This window comes from Trachypithecus francoisi, unplaced genomic scaffold, assembly GCF_009764315.1.
Source record: "Trachypithecus francoisi isolate TF-2019V2 unplaced genomic scaffold, Tfra_2.0 Contig00196, whole genome shotgun sequence".
Classification (NCBI taxonomy): domain Eukaryota; kingdom Metazoa; phylum Chordata; class Mammalia; order Primates; family Cercopithecidae; genus Trachypithecus; species Trachypithecus francoisi.
This window is the reverse complement of record NW_022680504.1, coordinates 310,687-332,170: the sequence shown is the minus strand read 5'-3', so window position 1 is coordinate 332,170 and position 21,484 is coordinate 310,687. Positions and strand designations below refer to the sequence as shown.

Here is a 21,484-nt window from a genome sequence, read left to right as displayed (position 1 = left end):
TAATGTTTCTGGATGGGCAGCAGAACCGGTCTGCACTCAGGGCCCCAGGCCATGTTCCCGGAACACACCTTTAGCATTGACATCAGGGTATGGTGAGGCCTCTTAGGCTGAGTTCTGGTCTGGTGCCAGGGGCACCACTACTCCACTGCCTCCAGAGCCATCTCTGTGACACTGGCTGTGAGTTCAGATGTTCTGAATAGGGACAGGGAGAGCCAGAGGGGGACCCAGCCTGGGGCTGGCTGGAGGGGCTCGTGGGCAGACAGCGCCCTTTGGAGGGAACTGAGTCTGGAAGGAAACCCTTTCCCTGGGTCACAGCACCTGGCACCCAGGGCCCTCCCAGGGCTGCGTGAACTTTAGTCACATGGTGACAGGCCGAGTCACCGTGCCAAGTCACTGTGCGCCTCCTTGCTGCTGTGACGTCAGCTTCCCCATCCTCCCAGCCAGGCTGGACCTCTGTGAGAGGCCTGCCTGTCCTGCACCCTGTGCAGATGCCTCCCACTGTCTGCTGGGGCTGATGGTCACCCCCTGGCTGGTCTCTTGTACTAGGTAAGCTCATGGGTCCTCCAGCTGCTCCTGCTCCTTCCCTGCCTCTGCTCCTCCTCGGAGGTGGCCACCCCCAGATCCCAGTCCCAATTCAGAGGCTCCCTGAGGAGCACTGCAGGGGGCCGCAGGCGTGGCTCTGAGCCACTCTAGAGAGTGGGGGGGCCCAGCCAGTTCTGTGGCCGGGACTTTCCCAGGCAGACAAGTCTGTTTCTTCCTCCCAGCCGGTGCAGCCCAGAACTGTCTTCTGAGGAAGAGGTGCTCTCCTGGGTCCCCACTGTCCCCAAGCCTCAGGTAAGCCCATCAGGGTCACAAGGAAGGGGATCTGGGTTTGCGGCCAACCATGGCAACTGACCTACTTTCTAGCCTCAGTTTCCCCTAGGGTGTGCAGCTCTCACACTGTTTGGGTGACAGCCAGCCCTCTGGGCTTGGACATTCTTTCAGTGAGTCTTGAGGGTGGAGGGATGGGAAATGGAAGCCCAGGGCCTCAGCAGGGTGTCTTCCTCCGAGCTGGGGACATCTGCATGTGGGAGGCTGGGCCCAACCTCCCTTGCTAACCTGCCCTGGGAGGAAGTGACAGGGCCCAGCACTGCCTACGCCCCTCCCCATGCTTCCTGGCAGTCTGAACCCGGCTGGGTGTCCCCTGCTCCTCCAGGAGCCTACTTGGGCCTTTGGGTAGACAGATTAACAGACAGGGGAGACTGGGTCATGGTTGGGCCACCCCGAGACCCTGATGGGGGGGCTCAACTCATAACCCCGAGCCTGGGAGAGATGAGGCCATGCCTTCCAGGGCACTCAGCATGACCTGGCCCTGGACGGGACTGGGTAGCTTCCTTGGTGCAGGGGGTTGTCATGCTAGGATGGGGCACCGACCAGGCCAGGCCCCTACCCCATGACATGTGGTAGAAATGTCCGTTGTTTTGTTTTGTTTTTTGCTTTTTTTTGGGACGGAGTTTCACTGTTGTTGCCCAGGCTGGAGTGCAGTGGTGCAATCTTGCCTCACTGCAACTTCCGACCCCCGGGTTCAAGCAATTCTCCTGCCTCAGCTCCAAATAGCTGGTATTACAGGCACCTGCCACCATACCCAGCTAATTTTTTGTGTTTTTAGTGGAGACGGGGGTTTCACCATGTTGGCCAGGCTGGTCTCAAACTCTTCACCTCAGGTGATCCACCTGCTTCTGCCTCCCAAAGTGCTGGGATTATAGGCGTGAGCCCTTGCATCCGGCCATGTGATGGGAATGTTCTGTGTCCATAATGGATGCTGCACTTTGCTGGTCCAGCTCCTGAGTCTCCTTGGACCTCCAGGAATCGGTGTTTCTATCAGGAACCCTTAACCCTGTCTCAGACTCCCTGCTGGAACCCAGGGTGTTGGAGTGGCAAGAGGGCTGTCAGGCCTGGTGAAGGGTGTGAGCTGTCCCATGGGGCAGGGAGGAGGCAGGACCTGTTCTGTAGCTGGACAGACAGAGCCCTCTAGCTGCTTTCTGAAAGACTGATGGGCAGGTGATGTTGGAGGGAGTGCAGGCAGGGGCTCTGAGGGAGTTCAGGTCAGAAACAAGTAGCACCTGGATTCAGGCTGTGGTGTCACGGTGGGGATGAGGGGCTGCTTCGGATTCTGCTGGGGATGTGGGGTGGTGTGCTGCTGCATGACTACTCCAGTCCCCTCTGCTCTTGGTGTCTGCATTCAGGGCTGGGAGGTGGTCAAATGTTTCACACTATTGGCCCCAGGCCTGCCAAACCTGGGGAGGTGGCCACCCTTCCATGATGGCATTTGGATGTTCCTTATATGTGGGGAGGGCACAGGGGCTCCATTCCTAGACCACCTCTGGGACAGTGTGTCTGGCTCTGAGGTCAGATGCTCTGCCCTGGGACAGGGTGGAGTGGAGGGGAACCCAGCTTGGGGCTCATTGGAGGGGCTTGCTGGCAGACACTGCACTTTGTGGAAAACTGAGTATGGGAGGGGGAACCCCCACCTCTGTCACCACATCCCTCTTCGCTGTTGGGGTCATACCTGTCACCTACTGCCATAGCCATGAGACTTCCCAAGGGTCACTGCTGCACCTCACTGCACAGCCCGGAAGGGAGTCCACAGGGGACATACAGTGAGCAAGAGACCGGTGCCACTCAGGCCTCCTGGGGGTGTCCCCAATGCAGCCATGATAATAATCACAGCCACCATTCACCAAGCCCTTCCCACAGTCTAACCTACTCTATTCACAACACTCTCAGCAGCAAGGCAAGTGAGGTGCTGCCGTCATCCAGACTGGACAGTTCATTGATTTGCCTGAGGCCCCACGGCAGGTGAGTGGCAAGTCCAGCCTCAGAGCAGGGCAGGCTAGTTATGCTCCCTGAGCCCCCTTTGCCATGCTTACCACATGCACATCCTGGGCTTGCGCAGGAATGCCCTGTCTCCTCCGTGCCCTGCTCTGTGCAAAACCCTCTTTAAGCTATGCCTGGGAGATATGCTGAGAGAATTCATGGAAACAAATGTGTTACTGACAGCCTCTTTGCCTCCAGAGTTCAACTGGAGACCAGAGAAATCAGCTAGAGGCAGAGGGAGGTCACACGGAGTCCCCCAGAAAGGACTGGGCTACGCGCGCTTCAGGTAACCTTCTTGACCTTTAGGAGAATGAGAAGGCTGCCTGACCAGAGAGTCTCTGAAGAAGATTCTGTGGCTACATGCTCCTGCAGAGTGTGAGGGAGACCCTGGTTATTTCCTCAGCTGTTTCCACCAAATCCTCCCATTTTTTGTGGCCAACACCCGAGACAAGGCTTGGTGCCCCCGTCTGCTGCTGGACAGTAAGTCCTGGCTCCATGGCAGTGAATCTGTGGGGTGCTCTGATTGTGGGCACTATGGAAGCTAAACCCCATGCTCCAGGTGGGGTGGAGGGTCCTCAGGGGACTCCTGGACAGTGCCAGACTCTGGGCTGAGGTGGGGGACACAAGAGAAACCAGGCCAGGCCCATCCCTACCAGAGCTTCTCCCTAAGCAGTGGAGGCTCAGCCACTGTGAGAAGGTAGGCAAGGCCCTGCAGAAAGAGAGGTGTGGAAATATGGGGGCTCCCAGGAAGGGCCCCTGCTGGAGATGGGGTTCTTACCAGGATGGACTCTGAAGATAAGCAGGGAGGATTTGGGAGGGCAGAGATGAGGCCCAGAGCTTCTGACAGAGTGCATGGCCTGGGCAAAGGTCTAGGGGCCGGACAGCCTGCACGAGTTCTGGGAAGTGGGAAGGAGACACAGGGCTTGTGTTTATGAGGCCTGACTTTCGACTGTGCCCTTTTGGGGAGGGACCAGGGAATATCTGAGGCTGGACCTGACCCTGCTCCTTACCCTGTGGGTGCAGCAAAGCCATGAAGAAGAGGTTAGTGGTGCTGGGCCTGCTGGCCGTGGTCCTGGTGCTGGTCATTGTTGGCCTCTGTCTCTGGCTGCCCTCGGCCTCCAAGGAACCTGACAACCATGTGTACACTAGGGCTGCCGTGGCTGCAGATGCCAAGCAGTGCTCGGAGATTGGGAGGTGAGTGGGGCAGGGCATGGGGGCATGGACCATGAAAACTGGGCAAGTGGAACTGAGCAATACCTTCACCCCTCTGAGACTCAGTTTCCCCACATGTAAGCTTTGTTTGGACTCTCTCAGTAGCCTCTGGTAAGGGGACGGTGACTCTGAGAGCAGGGTTTGGGTGTCCTAGAGCCAAACGGGGCCCCTTTTCTCAGTTCTAAGAGTCTCTTTCTGTTTGGAATAAACTCCCCTGTTTTATTGTTTGGTTGTTATTTTTACTTATTTCTTCATATATCTATTTATTTAGAGATGGAGTCCCGGTCTGTCACCAGGCTGGAGTGCAGTGGTGTAATCTCAGTTAACTGCAACCTCTGCCTCCCAAGTTCAAGTGATTCTCATGCCTAAGCCTCCCAAGTAGCTGGGATTACAGGCATGTGCCACCATGCCTGGCTAATTTGTGTGTGTGTGTGTGTGTGTGTGTGTGTGTTTCTTTTTCTGAGGCAGAGTCTCACTCTGTCACCCAGGCTGGAGTGCAGTGGTGCGATCTCAGCTTACTGCAACCTCCACCTCCCGGGTTCAAGTGATTCTCCTGCCTCAGCCTCCACAGTAGCTGGGACTACAGGCTTGTGCCACCATGCCCGGCTAATTTTTATATTTTTAGTAGAGACAGGATTTCACTATGTTGGCCAGGCTGGTCTTGAACTCCTGACCTCATGATCCACCTGCCTCTGCCTCTCAAAGTGCTGGGATTACAGGCATGAGCCACCACACCCGGCCTAATTATGGTGTTTTTAGTAGAGACGGGATTTCACCATTTTGGTCAGGCTGGTCTCGAACTCCTGACCTCAGGTGATCCACCCACTTGGGCCTCCCAAAGTGTTGGGATTACAGGTGTGAGCCACCACACCTGGCTTATTTTTTTTTTTTAAGGTGGAGTCTTACTCTGTCACCCAGGCTGGAGTGTAGGGGAGCGATCATCGCCCACTGCAGTTCAAACTCTTGGGTTTAAGTGATCCCCCGCCTCAGATTCCTAAAGTACTGGGATTATAGCTGTGAGCCATGGTGCCTGGCCTCTACTGTTTTATTCTATTTTAGACTCCTATCTCATGTTATACACAAAGATCAGTTCCCTCCTAAAGACTTAAACAGAAAAAATCTTGTTTTGGATATTTTGAGAGAGGGTCTTGTTCTGTTACCCAGACTGGAGTGCAATGGCATGATCATAGCTCACTGCAGCCTTGAACTCTTGGGCTTAAGCCATCTTTCCACCTCAGCCTCCTGAGTCACTAGAACTACAGGCGTGCATCATACTTGACTAATTAAAAAAGACTGTTTTGTAGAGATGAGGTCTAACTATATTGCGCAGGCTGGTCTTGAACTCCTGGCCTCAAGTGATACTCCACCTTGGCCTCCCAATGTGCTGAGATTACAGGTGTAAGCCACCATCTCTAGCCGGAAAACAAAACAAAACAAAACAAAACAAAAAACAAAAAAACGTTATTAATAAAATATAGCAATTTCCCTTTTTGTCCCAATTATAAAAGTCATGTTCATTTGTTTGCTTGAAAAAGAGGAAACTGGCCGGGTGCGGTGGCTCAAGCCTGTAATCCCAGCACTTTGGGAGGCCGAGACGGGCGGATCACGAGGTCAGGAGATCGAGACCATCCTGGCTAACATGGTGAAACCCCGTCTCTACTAAAAAAAATACAAAAAAATCTAGCCGGGCGAGGTGGCGGGCGCCTGTAGTCCCAGCTACTCGGGAGGCTGAGGCGGGAGAATGGCGTGAACCCGGGAGGCGGAGCTTGCAGTGAGCTGAGATCCGGCCACTGCACTCCAGCCTGGGCGACAGAGCGAGACTCCGTCTCAAAAAAAAAAAAAAAAAAAAAAAAGGAAACTATCTGGGCGAGGTGGTTCACACCTGTAATCCCAGCACTTTGGGAGGCTGAGGTGGGCAGACCACCCAAGGTCAGGAGTTCGAGACCAGCCTGGCCAACATGGTGAAACTCTGTCCCTATTAAAAATACAAAAAAGTTAGCTGGGCGTGGTGGAATTCACCTGTAATCCCAGCTACTCAGGAGGCTGAGGCAGGAGAATTGCTTGAACCCAGGAGGCGGAGGTTGCAGTGAGCTAAGGTCACACCACTGCACTCCAGCTTGGGTGACTGAGTGAAACTCCATCTTAGAAAAAAAAAGAAAAAGAAAGAGGAAACTGTAATCCCAGCACTTTGGGAGGTTGAGGTGATAGGATTGCTTTAGATCATGAGTTCAAGACCAGCCTGGGCAACATAGAAAGACCCTATCTCTACAAAAAGACAAAAAATTGCCAGGTATGGTGGTTCTTATCTGTAGTTCCAGCTACTCAGGAGACTGAAGTGGGAGGATTACTTGAGCCCAGGAGGTCAAGGCTGCATTGAGCCATGACCATGCCACTGCACTTCATCCTGGGTGACAAAGTGAGACTCTGTCTTATAAAACAAAGGCCAGGCACAGTGGCTCACACCTGTAATACCAGCACTTTGGGAGGCCAAGGTCGGTGGATTACTTGAACCCAGGAGTTCTTGACCAGCCTGGGCAACATGGCAAAATCTGATCTTTACAAAACACACAAACAAAATTGGCCGGGCGTGGTGGCATGTGCCTATAGTCCCAGCTACTTGGGAGGCTGAGGTGGGAGGGTCAATTGAGCCCAGGAGATTGAGGCTGCAGTGATCTGAGATCACACCACTGTACTCCAGCCTGAGCGACAAAGAGAGACTTTGTCCAAAAAAAAAAAAAAAAAAAAAAAAAAAAAGGACAAGGTGGGCGGATCATGAGCTCAAGAGATGGAGACCATCCTGGCCAACATAGTGAAACCCCATCTCTCCTAAAAATTGGCCCAGGTGTGGTGGTGTGTGCCTGTAGTCCCAGCTACTCGGGAGGCTGAGGCAGGAGAATGGCTTGAACCCAGGAGGCAGAGGTTGCAGTGAGCTGAGATAGTGCCACTTCACTCAGGCCTAGCAACAGAGCAAGATTCCACCTCAAAAAAAAAAAGAAAGAAAGAAAGAAACTAAAAACAAAAACCCCAAAACTCGAATGGACTTCTCTTCCATCCTCCGTTAGGCAGGTGGGCAGCAGGGTGTGTACGCAGGGCCAGGATGGAAGCCTGCAGGTTCTCACGTCTTTATGTGCCACATGGCAGGGATGCTCTGCGGGACGGTGGCTCTGCGGTGGATGCAGCCATTGCAGCCCTGTTGTGTATGGGGCTCATGAATGCCCACAGCATGGGCATCGGGGGCGGCCTGTTCCTCACCATCTACAACAGCACCACGCGTGAGTGCCTTGGGAGAGGCGAGGGAGAGGGGCAGGGGGTGTGGGTTGGGCTGCGGCACAGCTGGGTGGTCCCCAGGCTCATGCAGCATAAAGGGTTTGGGTGGGTCTGCCTGCCTACCTGCTTCTCCTTCTAGGAAAAGCTGAGGTCATCAACGCCCGCGAGGTGGCCCCCAGGCTGGCCTTCGCCAGCATGTTCAACAGCTCAGAGCAGTCCCAGAATGGTAAGCTGTCCTGCAAGCTTGGGGTGTGGGTGCAGAGCCAGCTGGGCCACTGGGAAGGGGCCTTGCCCACAGGATCCTGGCCCTGTCAGGGTCCAGGGGCAGTTCTAGCACCTCCATCCCTTCCTGGCCCCATAGCACCCTCCCACAATGAGTGGTCAGGACCATCATCACCAGGGTAAAGGGCTGGGGGCTTCTGTTATTTCTGCTAAGGCCTCTGGGGCCACCCTGTGCAGCACACGGAGAGAATAATTATTACACTAGCAGACCTTATGGACCAGGGCTCACTGGGGCCCACGCTCTGCTGTGTGCTTTTCATCCATGAGTCCCTCACACCCTTCCCTGCTCCTTTGGGGTAGGGGATGCTATGTGGGTTCCCATTTTACAGGGTGCGGATGCTGAGGCCCAGAGAGGTCATGAAAATCAGCTGAAGTCACACAGCTGGGAGGTTGTGAAGTTAAAATTGAATCCAAGCTGTCTCTACCCTGCCTTTTCAACAGGCATCCCATTCACTCATTTGTTCATTTGTGGGGATGGGGCTCTAGAGTGTGAGGTGGAATCTCTCTTTTTCTAATCTGGTCTTCAGTGGAGAGGAGGCCCCCAAATTCCCCAGGTACCTGAGGGGAAGCCATTGTCCATCCAGGAAGCCACTGTCCATCCTCAAAGGAGGCACAATAGATTATAAGATAAAAATTGGAAGATTGGGTGGGTCTCAACAGCTCACGCCTATAATCCTAGTACTTAAGGAGGCCAAGTCAGGAGGACTGCATGAGCCCAGGAGTTTGAGACCAGCCTGGGCAACGTAGCAAGACTCTTGTCTCTACAAAAAATGGAAAAAAAAAAAAAATTAGCCAGGTGTGGTGGTGTGTGTCTATGGTCCCAGCTACTTGGGAGACTGAGGTGGGAGGATCACTTGAGCCCATGAGGTTGAGGCTGCAGTGAGCCATGATTGTACTACTGCACTCTAGCTTGGGCAACAAAGCAAGACCCTGTCAAAAAAAAAAAAAAAAAAAATGCTGGGTGTGGTGGCTCACGCTTGTAATCCCAGCACTTTGGGAGGCTGAGGCAGGTGGATCACCTGGGTCAGGAGTTCAAGACCAGCCTGGCCAACATAGTGAAACCCTGTCTCTACTAAAAGTACAATAATTAGCCAGGCATGGTGGCATGGGCCTGTAATCCCAGCTATTCAGGAGTCTAAGGCAGGAGAATCGCTTGAACCCAGGAGGTGGAGGTTACAGTGAGCCGAGATCATGCCACTGTACTCCAGCCTGGGCAACAAGAGTGAAGCTCGGTCTCAAAAAAAAAAAAAAAAGTTGGAGGATGGAGGGGCAGGGCACACTCACCATAGCAAGTCTTAGACCTCAGGTGAGGATCCTGGGTGGTGCCCTTTGGAGTCTTCTACAACATACTCAATCTTTGATTTTTTTTTTTTTTTTTTTTTTTTGAGATGGAGTCTCACTCCTGTTGCCCAGACTAGAGTGCAGTGGCACAATCTCTGCTCACTGCAACCTCCACCTCCCAGTTTCAAGCGATTCTCCTGCCTCAGCCTCCCAAGTAGTTGGGATTACAGGTTCCCGCCACCATGCCCGGCCAATTTTTTCTATTTTTAGTAGAGAGGGGGTTTCACTATGTTGCCCAAGTTGGTCTCGAACTCCTGACCTCATGATCCTCCCCCCTCGGCCTTCCAAAGTGCTGGAATTACAGGTGTGAGCTACTGCACCACCAATCTTTCATTTTTTTTAATACTCATTGAGAAACTCAGCATCTGTAGACATGAAGTTGCTCAGGGTAAGAGAATGCAGGAATCATAGGCTTGGTACCTTGTGGACGCTTGGAATCATTTCTTTAACTAGAATGTATTGAGCATCTCTTAAAGAATCAGGTGTTGTTCCTGAAGCTGGGGTGAAAAACAAAGATGGCAGATGAAATCTGTGACATTCCAGGTGGGAAGGAGAAACTAGGCAGGTGTGGGTGTGCTACAGGCTGTGGAAAAACAGACCTAGGGGGCCTCAGAATCTGGGATTCTATGGAGGGTGACCTAGTCAGGGAGGGGATATTTGAGCAAAGACCCAGAGGCAGAGGTGTGGTCAGGGGAGCTGTGTGGTGTCTGGGGGAAGACCAAGTGATCCAGGTGTGATGGGCAGGGACAGAGCCCTGTGGGGAGCTGGGGAGGCTGCAAGTGACCCGAAGGGAACGGTCCAGGTTGTGTGGGATCTCTTAGGTCATGGGGAAGCCTCTGTCTCTTGTCTGAAGGAAGTGGGGACCCGTGGAGTGTGTGAGTGGAGGGGGATGCATCTGACCTGTGGACCCCTTGGGTTGCTGTGTAAGGGACAGGGAGCATGTGGGGACCTGTCTGGAGGTCACTGCAATAATTCGTGGAGAGGGTGGTGGGAAGTGGCTGACGCTGGACAGACACACTTGGAAGTGGAGCCTGTGGATTTGAGGATGGGTTGGGTGTGATGCTGGTGTAGGGAGTCCCCGAGGACTCTAGATCCTTTGTCTGTACCTGGAAGGATGGGGTGACCCTAGTGGAGACAGGCAGGGTTCTCAGGAAGCAGGTCTGAGTGGACACTCAGGAGCTCGGTTTTGGGCACGTTTAAGTTTGAGATGCTTTCTTCGAGCAGGCAGGTAGATACTTGTGTCTGGCAATCAGAGGAGCAGTCCAGGCCAGCAGGTCAATTTGGGAATTGTCAGTGCTTAAATGGAGGCTGAAGCTCAGATGTCAGGCAGACCACCAGGAGAGAGAGCAAAGACAGAGGGCAGAGCAGGAGCTAGGATGGCAGGCAGGGGACACTCGGGTGGAGCCAGGTGCTGGGATGCAGGGGTGGCTATCAGGGAAAGTGATGAGCCCAGTAAAGCTGAGAGGGGGGACTGGGTCTGGCAGTGTGGGGGTTGCTGGAGAGCTTGGCAAGTGTGGTGGCATGACAGCCTGATTGGAGTGAGGTCAGGAGAAGATTTTTTTCTGATATTGATACATGGTATTTTCTATACTTATGGGTACATGTGAGTGCTTGTTACATGCATAGAGTGTATGATGATCAAGGCAGGGTATTTGGGGTCTCCGTCACCTTGAGTATTTTTCATTCCTGTTTGCTAGCACCATAGTCTTCTCTTACAGTTACTTTGAAATATACAAAATACTGTTGCTAACCATTGTCACCCTGGTCTGCTGTCAAACATTAGAACTGCTGTCTTGACTGGGCCTGCAGTGCGGTGGCTCATGCCTGTCATCCCAACACCTTGGAAAGCTGAGGTGGGTGGATTACCTGAGGTCAGGAGTTTGAAACCAGCCTTGCCAACCTGGCGAAACCGCATCTCTACTAAAAATACAAAAATTAGCCCGACGTGCTGGCATGTGCCTGTAATCCCAGCTACTTGGGAGGCTGAGGCAGGAGAGTCACTTGAACCCAGGAGGTGGAGGTTGCAGTGAGCTGAGATCATGCCACTGAACTCCAGTCTGGGACACACAGCAAGACTCCGTCTCAAAAAAAAAAAAAAAGAAAAAGAAAAAGAAAAAGAAAAGAAGTTCTGTCTAACTGCAAGGGGGAAGGAATCATGTGCTGGGTGTGAGAGCTTCCAGGATGTATATGCAGCTTCTAAGAAATGAAACCACCGGCTCTTGGAAACTTGTGCCAAGCTTCAGGGTGGGAGAGGCAGTTCTAGAGCCACAGCCACCAAGCCTGGGAGTAGCCAAATGGCCCCTGTCATCTCTGGCAAGAGCAGGAAAATACCTGGGGGCAGAGGCCACAGTTGTATCTTTCTGGGCAAAGGGTCGGTGTCTATAGTGTACATATGGTCAGTGAGGCTCATGGGGGAAGCAGGCCCAGGGGTCTGTTTCCAGTGACCTCCTCGAAAGTCAGAACTGAAAGGCAAAACCCCTTATAGGCTGGGTGCACCTGTAATCCCAGCATGTTGGGAGGCTGAGGTGGGAGGATCACTTGAGGCCAGGAGTTTGAGACCAGCCTTGGCAACATAGCAAGACCCCTGTCTCTACAAAAATAAAAAAATAAAAAATTAGGCTCGGTGTGGTGGCTCACACCTGTAATCACAGAACTTTGAGAGGCTGAGCGGGATGGATCACCTGATGTTAGGAATTCAGGACCAGCCTGACGAACCTGGTGAAACCTGTCTTTACTAAAATTACACAAATTAGCAAGGCATGGTGGTGCATGCCTGTAATCCCAGCTACTTGGGAGGCTGAGGCAGGAGAATTATTTGAACTCGGGAGGCGGAGGTTGGAGTGAGCCAAGATTGTGCCATTGCACTCCAGCCTGGGCAACAAGAGTGAAACTCCATCTACAAAAAAAAAAAAAAAAAAAAAAGCCACATGTGGTGGGGTGTGTCTATAGTCTCAGATACTTCTGAGGCTGAGGTGGGAGGATCGTTTGAGCCTGGAAAGCCAAGGCTGCAGTGAGCCATGATTGCACCACTCCACTCCAGCTGGGGCAACAGAGTGAGACCCTATCTCAAAACAAACAAAAAACCCTTATAGTTGGATGGGGAAACTGAGGCTGGGAGAGGGGACAGGACGGAGGTTAAGGCTCAGGTCTTGCCTCTAGGGCAGTTGAAAAGTGGAAGGGAGCCCTTTCTTGGGGCTGGCTGATTCTTGAGGGTGGCCTGTGCTTGACCTGGGTTGGGCAGGACCTGCTCTTGCTTTGGCATATTCTGGTGGAGCCCACGAGTGTTACAGGATAAGGGCTTGTGGTCAGTGAGATGTGAGGGGATCTGGCCTGGCACAGGATTTTAGACATGCAAGCACCTGCACAGACAGAAACCTCATCCTGGGACAGCAAAACCCAGCTGTATGCTACTGCTTCCCCTCCTGTGCCCTCCTCAGACATCCCTGGTCCATGTACACTCCTGCCTGCTGAGCCCAGATATGACCTTAAACATCCCCTTCTGCTGGGTGTGGTGGTTCACTCCTGAAATCTCAGCTGCTCAGGAGGCTGAGGTGGAAGAATTACTTGAGTCCAGGAGTTTGAGACCAGGCTGGGAAAGATGGCAAGACTCCATCTCAAAAAAGAAAGAAAAAATATCTTTCGTCCTAAGCCTCATTGCCCCATCTGTAAAACGAGTCAGGGAATGTGCCTGCGAGAGATTCCAATGTTCCCCACTCCCGGTCGCTAACTGTGGCTCTCTCTCCCCAGGGGGACTGTCAGTGGCGGTGCCCGGGGAGATCCGAGGCTATGAGCTGGCGCACCAGCGGCATGGGCGGCTGCCCTGGGCTCGCCTCTTCCAGCCCAGCATCCAGCTGGCCCGCCAGGGCTTCCCCGTGGGCAAGGGCTTGGCAGCAGCCCTGGAAAACAAGCGGACCGTCATCGAGCAGCAGCCTGTCTTGTGGTATGTCTGTGGGTGCGGCCCCCTGACACAGGCAGTGCAGGCACAGCCCAAGGACCCTGCAGGCCCCTAGCAGCAGTGGAGTGGCCCTCTGCCTTCAGGACCCCTCACTGATAATGGGCTGAGGAGATGCAGACCCTTCCCACCACGTGTGGGGACACATTCTCAGCCTGGGGTCCCAGTGGCCACTGTGGCTGGCCGTGTGTCCTGAGTGGCAAGGGACACTAGGAGGCTCCCGGAAGGGACATTGGGAGGATGAGTGCTGAGTGACGGGGCCACCCACCTGTGACAGGTGCTGCCCCTGCTTTGCTCCGTTCTCCTGTGTGGGCAGGTGTAGGGGATGGTCTAGCTGAGTCCACCCCCCCTGCTGACTCATGTGAGCCCCCTCTGCCCCAGTGAGGTGTTCTGCCGGGATGGAAAGGTGCTTCGGGAGGGGGAGAGACTGACCCTGCCACGGCTGGCTGACACCTACGAGACGCTGGCCATCGAGGGTGCCCAGGCCTTCTACAACGGCAGCCTCACGGCCCAGATTGTGAAGGACATCCAGGCAGCTGGTGAGTCAGTAACGTCAGGGGCCTGGGTGAGGAACCCTGCAGTGGAAACCCTGAGCCGTGGCCCAGAGCCCTGGGGTCCTCCCGTCCTGCCTGAGCCTGCAGGAAGTTCCTGGTGGAGGAGGGTCAGTGACTGGCCATGTGGGTCCACAGCTCCTGCTTATGTCAAAACTGAGAGAGACCATACAGTCCAGGAGAGCAAGGCCCTGGTGGGGTAAATGCAGGTGCAAGCGAGAGCCAGGGCTAGGGAAGCACTAGAATACAACCTGAAGATCCAGGAGGACTTCTTGGAGGAGGTAGTGACTGGGCTGCAGATAATTTTGTTAGGCAGAGAGAGGAAGGGATTCCTGGCAGACGAGCAGCAGGCTAAGGCCCAGGGAGGGGGGCTTGGATTCACCAGGAGGGTTATGTGGGGCGAGGGTCACCTTGAGGGAGGCGTGGGGAAGGGGCTTTGTGGGGCAGGGGCCTGGAGCTTGGCTGTCACTTTCTTCAGGTAATTTTTGTCACTGTTTCATGGAGGAGGGTGATTAGCATGTTGACCTTGACCACTGAGGCTGGAAATTAGCATGCCAATACCCTGTGTGTCTGGAGCTGACTCCTGGAGAATTAAGAACCTCCCTCCCTCCCTCTATCCATTCATCATGAGAAGAGGCCGAATGGCAGGGACACTGGCAGGAATTCTCCACTTAGAAAAGGCCCTCTGAGCCAGGCGCGGTGGCTCACGTCTGTAATCCCAGCACTTTGGGAGGCCGAGACAGGTGGATCACCTGAGGTCAGGAGTTCAAGACCAGCCTGGCCAACATGGTGAAACCCTGTCTCTACTAAAAATCTCTCTTGAGCCGAGATCAAGCCACTGCACTCCAGCCTGGGCGACAGAGCAAGACACCATCTCAAAAAAATAAAAATAAAAATAGAAAAGGCCCTCTGAGGCCAAGCTTGGTGTCTCACACCTGTAATCCCAGCACTTTGGGAGGCTGAGGTAGAAGTTGAGGCCAGGAGTCCAAGACAAACCTGGGCAACATAGTGAGACTACAAAAAAAAATTGAGACTCTACATAAATATAGTGGAGGTGGGGGTGGGGAACCAGAAAATAAAAAATTCAAAGCATACTGAAAAGTAATATAGCAAGACCCTACAAAAAAATTAAAATTTGCTGGATGTGGTGGTGCCACCTTAAGTCTCAGCTACTGGGGAGGATCTGCTGGAGGATCACTTGAGCCCAGGAGTTCAAGGCTGTGATTAAGCCACTGCACTCCAGCCTGGGTGACAGAGCAAGATCCTATCTTTAAAAAAGAAAAAGGAAAACAGTCTTTGGCCACAGAGGAGAGAAGGCAGACAGGAAGCCAGTAAGCCAAGCAGGCAGAGGGCAGGTGGCCCCAGCCCAGCTGTGGGGTGGTGAGCAGTGTCAGGGAGACAGGAGTTCAAGAGCGAGTGAGGCTCCCAAGGGGGTGAGGTTGCCTGTGGCCCCCTCCCAGGGCACAGTCCCAACCCTCCAGTAGTGCATTCTGACCTCCCTGGTAGGTACAGGCTTTTCCCCACCACCATGGTGCAGCCATGCCTGCCCCCAACACCACTGGTGCAGCTCCATCCTCCACACAAGGGTGAAGCCCCTTCCCAGCACCCATTCGAGCTGCTGTCCCATTGCAGGGGGCATTGTGACAGCCGAGGACCTGAACAACTACCGCGCTGAGCTGATTGAGCACCCACTGAACATCAGCCTGGGAGACGCAGTGCTGTACATGCCCAGCGCGCCACTCAGCGGGCCCGTACTGGCCCTCATCCTCAACATCCTTAAAGGTGAGTGGTCGCACCACAGCCCTGTGGTAGGACCCACGACACGCCCCACCCCTGCTGCAGCTCTGCTGGCCCCCATGCCACGTCTTTACATCACTGAGCTCCCAGGGAGTGCTCCTGCGTCACGGCTCACCATGTCCTGAAGGAGGCAGTGCAGAGTGACAGGGCTGAAGTAGGCAATGCTCAAGGGTTGGAGGAGGAACAGGAGTCATCAGGACGGAGAGAGGTACAGGAGCTCAGGGCTGCAGGGCTTGGTCCAGAGGGCATCCCTGGTCCAGTGGGTGGCCTTGCCACTTGGTCATTGCATGGCCAGAGCTGATGCGTGACATGAGGTCCAGGTTGGGGAGCCTTCACCTTACTTCACTGTCACCACAGCCTTCTGAACCAGCTGGTGCTATTGGTTATTAAACGCTCCTTGAGGTGGGCAAAGTGGCTGAGGAAGGTGTTAACCCTCTGAGTCCCTCAGATCCTCTGGGACTCAGCAACGTGCACCTGGCTCTGATCAACCAGGGTACAACTTCTCCCGGGCGAGCGTGCAGACCCCCGAGCAGAAGGCCTGACGTACCACCGCATCGTGGAGGCTTTCCGGTTTGCCTATGCCAAGAGGACCCTGCTTGGGGACCCCAAGTTTGTGGATGTGACTGAGGTAAAGGGCAGAGGCTGTCCCACTCTCGGCGTGGGGCCTGCTGTAGAGGCATCAGGTGGGCTCCCCAGGGCGGCTACAGCCTCACATATGCTTTATGAATCCATTCCTGCCACAAACTTTGATTGCGGGCCTACTGTGTGCTCAGATGGACTGGTGGGTGACCCCGAGTCTTGGCCTCTGCCCCACAGAACTGACAGTGTGGGGAATTAGTGGCCACACTCCTACCTCAGGTCCTTTGCACATGCTGTGGTTCTCGAGTGCTCAGTGCTGAGATGAGGAACGCATGGGGGCATTGCAGCCCTCTGCCATGATGAGAAGGACAGGTGAAAGGGAGAGCTCCATGCTGGGTCCCTGTGAGACCCTGCCATATCCCTTCCCGCTGAGGATCCTCACATCCCTCCTTACCTACTTGGGTCCTTGGCATGCCTGGGCAGACCTGCAGACCCCTCCACACTGACAAGTGACGTCCCAGGAGGGGCCTCAGCTGCCTGGGTGGTGTCTTCTCTTTCCCCATGAGCATTCTGCACCTCCAACTGCTGCTGCAGCCAGTGACCTGGTGTCTTGTCTCTCTGAGGGGACAGGGCCACTACAGCGTGTCCCTCTGCCCTCCCTTTTGGCTAAGGCCAGCTCTTCCATCCACTTGCTGGCTCAGGGCACTGATCCTACAATGCTCCTCTCTGCCTCTGACCATTTACTTCTTTATAACGGATTATTCCCGAAAGAAAGGCAGCTCTTGTAGCTCCAGAAAGTTCCATCTGCTGTCTCCTTCTGTCCTCTGCTCCCCTTAGAGCAAACATGGCTGGGCTATGTCCTCTCTCCCTTCAGGGTGTCCCCTCCCCTGCTCTATCCCCATGCCACCAAATCGCCACATCCAGCCTCAGTTTCCCCATCAGACCCCACTCAACAGCATCTCACACAGCTCACCACACTCTCCTCGAGTTTTCATTTTACACATTTTCACACCTACGAAAATGTTAAAAAAAACCCCAAACCGTCCAAGCATCAATGTTCCCTTTCCCTGGAGTCCGCAGTGTGGATGTTTCTGCCGGATTTCCTCTCTCTCCGTCTCCACCCACGTCTATTGGGATTCGTGTTTTTCTGAGGGATTTGACAGTAGGTTGCTGATGTCACACCTCAGGGTGTGTCTCAGGAGTGAGACTTGAACATACCACAGCAGGATGTTGGGGTGACACAACCTGCTGTCCCTTCTCTTTACCTATAGTAGGCTCCCTTGGCTGTTCTGTTTTTGTTGTGTTTTTGTTTGGACACAGAGGCTCTGTCATCCAGGTTGGAGTTCAGTGGTGTGATCTCGGCTCACTGTAGCCTCAACTTCCAGGGCTCAAGCAATCCTACTTCAGCCCCTCCAAGCAGCTGGGACCACAGGCACATGCCACCAAACCTGGCTAATTTTTGTATTTTTTTTTTACAGACAGGATCTTGCCATGTTGCCCAGACTGGTCTCAAACTCCTGGGCTCAAATGATCCTCCCACCTCAGCCTCCCAAAGCGCTGGGCTTACAGGTGTGAACCACCGTGCTCGACCTGTTTTGTTGATTTTTAAAGCCCAGGGCAGTGGTCTTGGAAGATGTCCCACATCCTGGATTTGCCTTTCTGTTCACTTGGGGGCAGATTCAGACAGAGCACCTTGCCCTGCGATTGCTAATCCGTGGGGGTCTTGCTGAAACTCTCCTGAGGCATTTTCTTCAGCCTTCAGAGCCCATCCTCTCTGTCTCCTCCTTCACCTCCTCATCTCCTCTTCGCCGCTGCCTTGGGGACCTTGGCCAGGCTTGTGGCATCCAGCAGCCTCTCCATGTCGATACCTCCATATTCATCCCTCAGCCCACCCTTGCCAGTGCACCCATGCTTCTACATGCACCCGTGCTCTTCAGGTCTGATGAAGCATCCAAAGGCAAGCTCCTGACCGTCCCCAAACCTGCCCCTTCTGCAGGGTTTACCTCCCTAGTTGGCGCCATCCTCAATTCTTCTCTTTCTCCCACCCAGGCCATCATCTCTCGCCTGGTTGATACCCGCAGCCTCCCCTTTGGGCTTTATCCTTATCCCCCTCACAGCTGCCAGAGGGACCCTGTGAAAACACTCCCCAGCCTGCTCATTCCTCTGCCCAAAGCCTGCGTGGCACAGAGCAAAAGCCAGTCATTATGGGACCTAGGAGGTCCTGTGGGATGGGCCCCAGCCTGCATCTTCATCTTCTTCTCCCCCGACCCCATTCACTCTCTGCTTATCGCTTACCAGCCTATACCACCTGCCTCAGGGCCTTTGCACTGACCATTAAGGCCACATTCCAGGCTCTTTTCACATGTTGCCTCCTCTGAGAAGCGCTCCCTGACCACTCTGCCCGTACCTCATGCCTCTTGATTCCCCTTACCTGGCTTGTGGTTTCAGCAATTTCCCTGTGTGCATTTGTTTTTCTTGGCATGAGAGCAGGGACCTAAGTGTCTATTCCCTGTTGATTTTCCAGTGCCAGGCATGCAGTGCAAACTCTAGAAATATTTTTTGTGTGAATGAATGAGTGATTGAATGTGGCAAGGGTCTGGAGGCTGAGGGCCAGGCAGACATTCAGAGTTGCTGGAAGGCGACCGAGACAGAGAGTCAGACTGGTCATGCAAGGTGCTGGGCCTGCCCTTGGGCCCTGGGGAGCCACGGAAGGCTGTGAGTGCCGGAGGGTTGTGGTCAGGGCCACAGTTAGGGACCTTCTGAGACCTGTGCCCCCTCCCCACTCTCCCTCCCCACCTCCTCAGGCCAACTCTTTGGTCTCGGCAGGTGGTCTGCAACATGACCTCCGAGTTCTTCGCTGCCCAGCTCCGGGCCCAGATCTCTGACGATACCACTCATCCGATCTCCTACTACAAGCCCGAGTTCTACACGCCGGATGACAGGGGCACTTCCCACCTGTCTGTCATTGCAGAGGACGGCAGTGCTGTGTCCGCCACCAGCACCATCAACCTCTAGTAGGGGCTGCGGGGCCGCCTCGGTGGGACAGGGCCAGGGGCATGTGGCCCAGGGACTGCCCACTTATCCAGTAAGGTAGCTCCATCACCTCTTTTCCTGGTGGGAAACTGAGGCCTGACCTTGGTAGCTTATCCTGGGCCTCTCAGGGAGTAAGTTTGAGCCTCAGTGGGTGGATAGGGACCAGGCTGGGTCAGGCGAGGTCAGGCGCTGTCTGACCTGGCTGGGCAGTAGCTTTGGCTCCAAGGTCCGCTCCCCAGTCAGCGGGAGCCTGTTCAATGATGAAATGGATGACTTCAGCTCTCCCAACATCACCAATCAGTTTGGGGTGCCCCCCTCACCTGCCAATTTCATCCAGCCAGGTATGGGGTGGAGGTCCGGGGGTGGGGGGCTGGGGTGGAGACGGGCGGGTGTCCTGGGCAGGCAGCTGACTGGCATCCCCGCCTTCTCCCGTCGGCCGCAGGGAAGCAGCTGCTCTCGTCCATGTGCCCAACGATCATGGTGGGCCAGGACGGCCAGGTCCGGATGGTGGTGGGAGCTTCTGGGGGCACGCAGATCACCACGGCCACTGCACTGGTATGTGTCACCCCTTTTCTCCCTGGCCCTGTCCACCCTGCACAACCCCCAGGCCATGCTGATCACACTCCCATGCCCTAGGCCATCATCTACAACCTCTGGTTCGGCTATGACGTGAAGCGGGCCATGGAGGAGCCCCAGCTGCACAACCAGCTTCTACCCAACGTCACAACAGTGGAGAGAAACACTGACCAGGTGGGCTGGGGGTTGGAGAAACTGAGTCATGGTGTGGAGTCCCAGGGCATCCTGGACTGGAGGCCTGGATCATCACGGAGTGGACAATGGTTGGTGTCCTCTCTCTGGTGCCTGGGCCATCTGGAGCCCCTGTGCCATGAGGGCCAAGCCCCTGCTCCAATGAGACCAAACAGGCCCCAACCTGCTCTTCCTGATGACCTAGCCTGAAATGGCACCACCTGGGCTGAGGCCTGTGACCACACAGGCATGGTTCAAGTGGCATCTGGAGCCCTGCTCAGGCTTCCCCTCTCTTCCCACCCCTAGGCAGTGGCTGTAGCCCTGGAAACCCGGCACCATCACACCCAGATCGCATCCACCTTCATCGCTGTGGTGCAAGCCATTGTCCACCCACCTGGTGGCTGGGCAGCTGCCTCCGACTCCAGGAAAGGCGGGGAGCCTGCCGGCTACTGAGTGCTCAGGGCGGACAAAGCTGACCAGCAATCCAGGGACAAGATACTCACCAGGACAGGGAAGAGGACTTTGGGGTCGTGCTTCCCTTGTGAGTGGCAGAGCATCCCAATAAATCAGGCCACTGTGTCAGGCTCCAGGCAGCCTTCCTGGCCTGGCTCCCCACTCTCTGGGCCTCAGTGCATTTTGTGTGAAATGGAGCCATCTGGCTGGGGAGGAACGGAGAGGTGGGATTCAGAGATCTTCACACTGCGGTCGCTGGAACTAGCCTCAGCATCTTCAGCATGGGGAGAGCCAGGCACGTGGCTGGGGGCCCAGGGAAGGTCCATGCCAAGCCCTGCCCTTCCCCGTCCTGAACCCTCCAGACTTGGGGCCAGGCCCTTCTTCCCTGGGCAGGGCAGGGACACTACCTAGGACCAGCCACCAGGGGGTGCCACGACCCTGGCGCTTTCTTAGGCAGAGGGTGGCCAGCTGATGCCGGGAACCCGGGTGCCTTCTCAGACCCGCAGGCATCCAGCTCACCCAGCCGAGGACACGGGAGGTGAAGCTGATGTCCGAGGAGTAGGGATTTGGCAAGAGGCTGGAGCAAAAACATCTCGGTCAGAGCCAAGCCCCTGGGGGGTTTCCAAGTGTAAGCCCAGAGTGAAACCCAAGCTTGTGATCCTCTCCAGAGGGAGGCCTGGTTCTCAGGGAACAGCAAATGGGAAGAGGTCCCCAGATCCCAGGGATCAGGGCTTGGACCAGCTGGTGACACAGCCCAGAGGGAGTGGGTCTGGAAGGGAACAGCTAGACACAGCAGCCTTCACCATCGGCAGCCCCTCCCGGCCTCCCTCCTCCGGGCACAGTTCCAACACCTGGGGCAGGGTTCTGGGAAAGGCTGGTGGAGGTGGGCTGGTGGGGGGCGGTGATCACAGCCCAGCAACTGGGTATCACCAGGGGCACTAGGGCCAGGGACCAGGTGAAGCCAGGTTGGGGCTCTCCTTTAGAAGCCCCGAAAACCTGATGATGCCAAAGGGCCCACAGACAGACAGGGTTTTGTGCCTGCGGAGTTGAGTACCAGCGGGTCTAAGCCCTGGAGGGCTGTGTCCCTCGGGCTCCCCAGGGGTAAGATGGAGGTGGGCTCAACTGGTGTACACGCCACTCCTCAATCCTTATTTTATTTACTTTAAAAAATTATTTAAACAAATAGAGATGGGATCTCACTATGTTGACCAGGCTGGTCTTAAACTCCTGACTTCAAGCAGTCCTCCCATCTCCGCCTCCAAAGTGCTAGGATTACAGGGATGAGCCACTGCACCCGGCCTCAATCCTTATTTTGGCCTGAGAGGAAAGGCCGTGGCCCCGTTTGCAGGGGAGAAGACTGAGGCTGGAGGGGCAGGCCTTGCTCTGGGTTGCACAGCAGCAAGAGAAGTGGGAG

The 21,484-nt window shown here is 54.9% G+C and overlaps 1 protein-coding gene across 1 annotated transcript; it reads left to right on the top strand.

Moving 5' to 3' along the window:
- Positions 1 to 401: 401 nt before the first annotated feature.
- Positions 402 to 20,233, top strand: GGT1 (gamma-glutamyltransferase 1). Its single transcript, XM_033200823.1, is given in 17 exon segments — positions 402 to 546; positions 765 to 834; positions 2,770 to 2,838; positions 3,163 to 3,336; positions 3,883 to 4,050; positions 7,210 to 7,340; positions 7,475 to 7,561; positions 12,706 to 12,898; positions 13,292 to 13,449; positions 15,094 to 15,243; positions 15,751 to 15,789; positions 15,792 to 15,886; positions 18,664 to 18,851; positions 19,084 to 19,211; positions 19,313 to 19,425; positions 19,507 to 19,620; positions 19,924 to 20,233. Coding segments are annotated over 13 exon segments (1,707 nt in total). The 5' UTR covers positions 402 to 546; positions 765 to 834; positions 2,770 to 2,838; positions 3,163 to 3,336; positions 3,883 to 3,886; the 3' UTR covers positions 20,071 to 20,233.
- Positions 20,234 to 21,484: the final 1,251 nt, after the last annotated feature.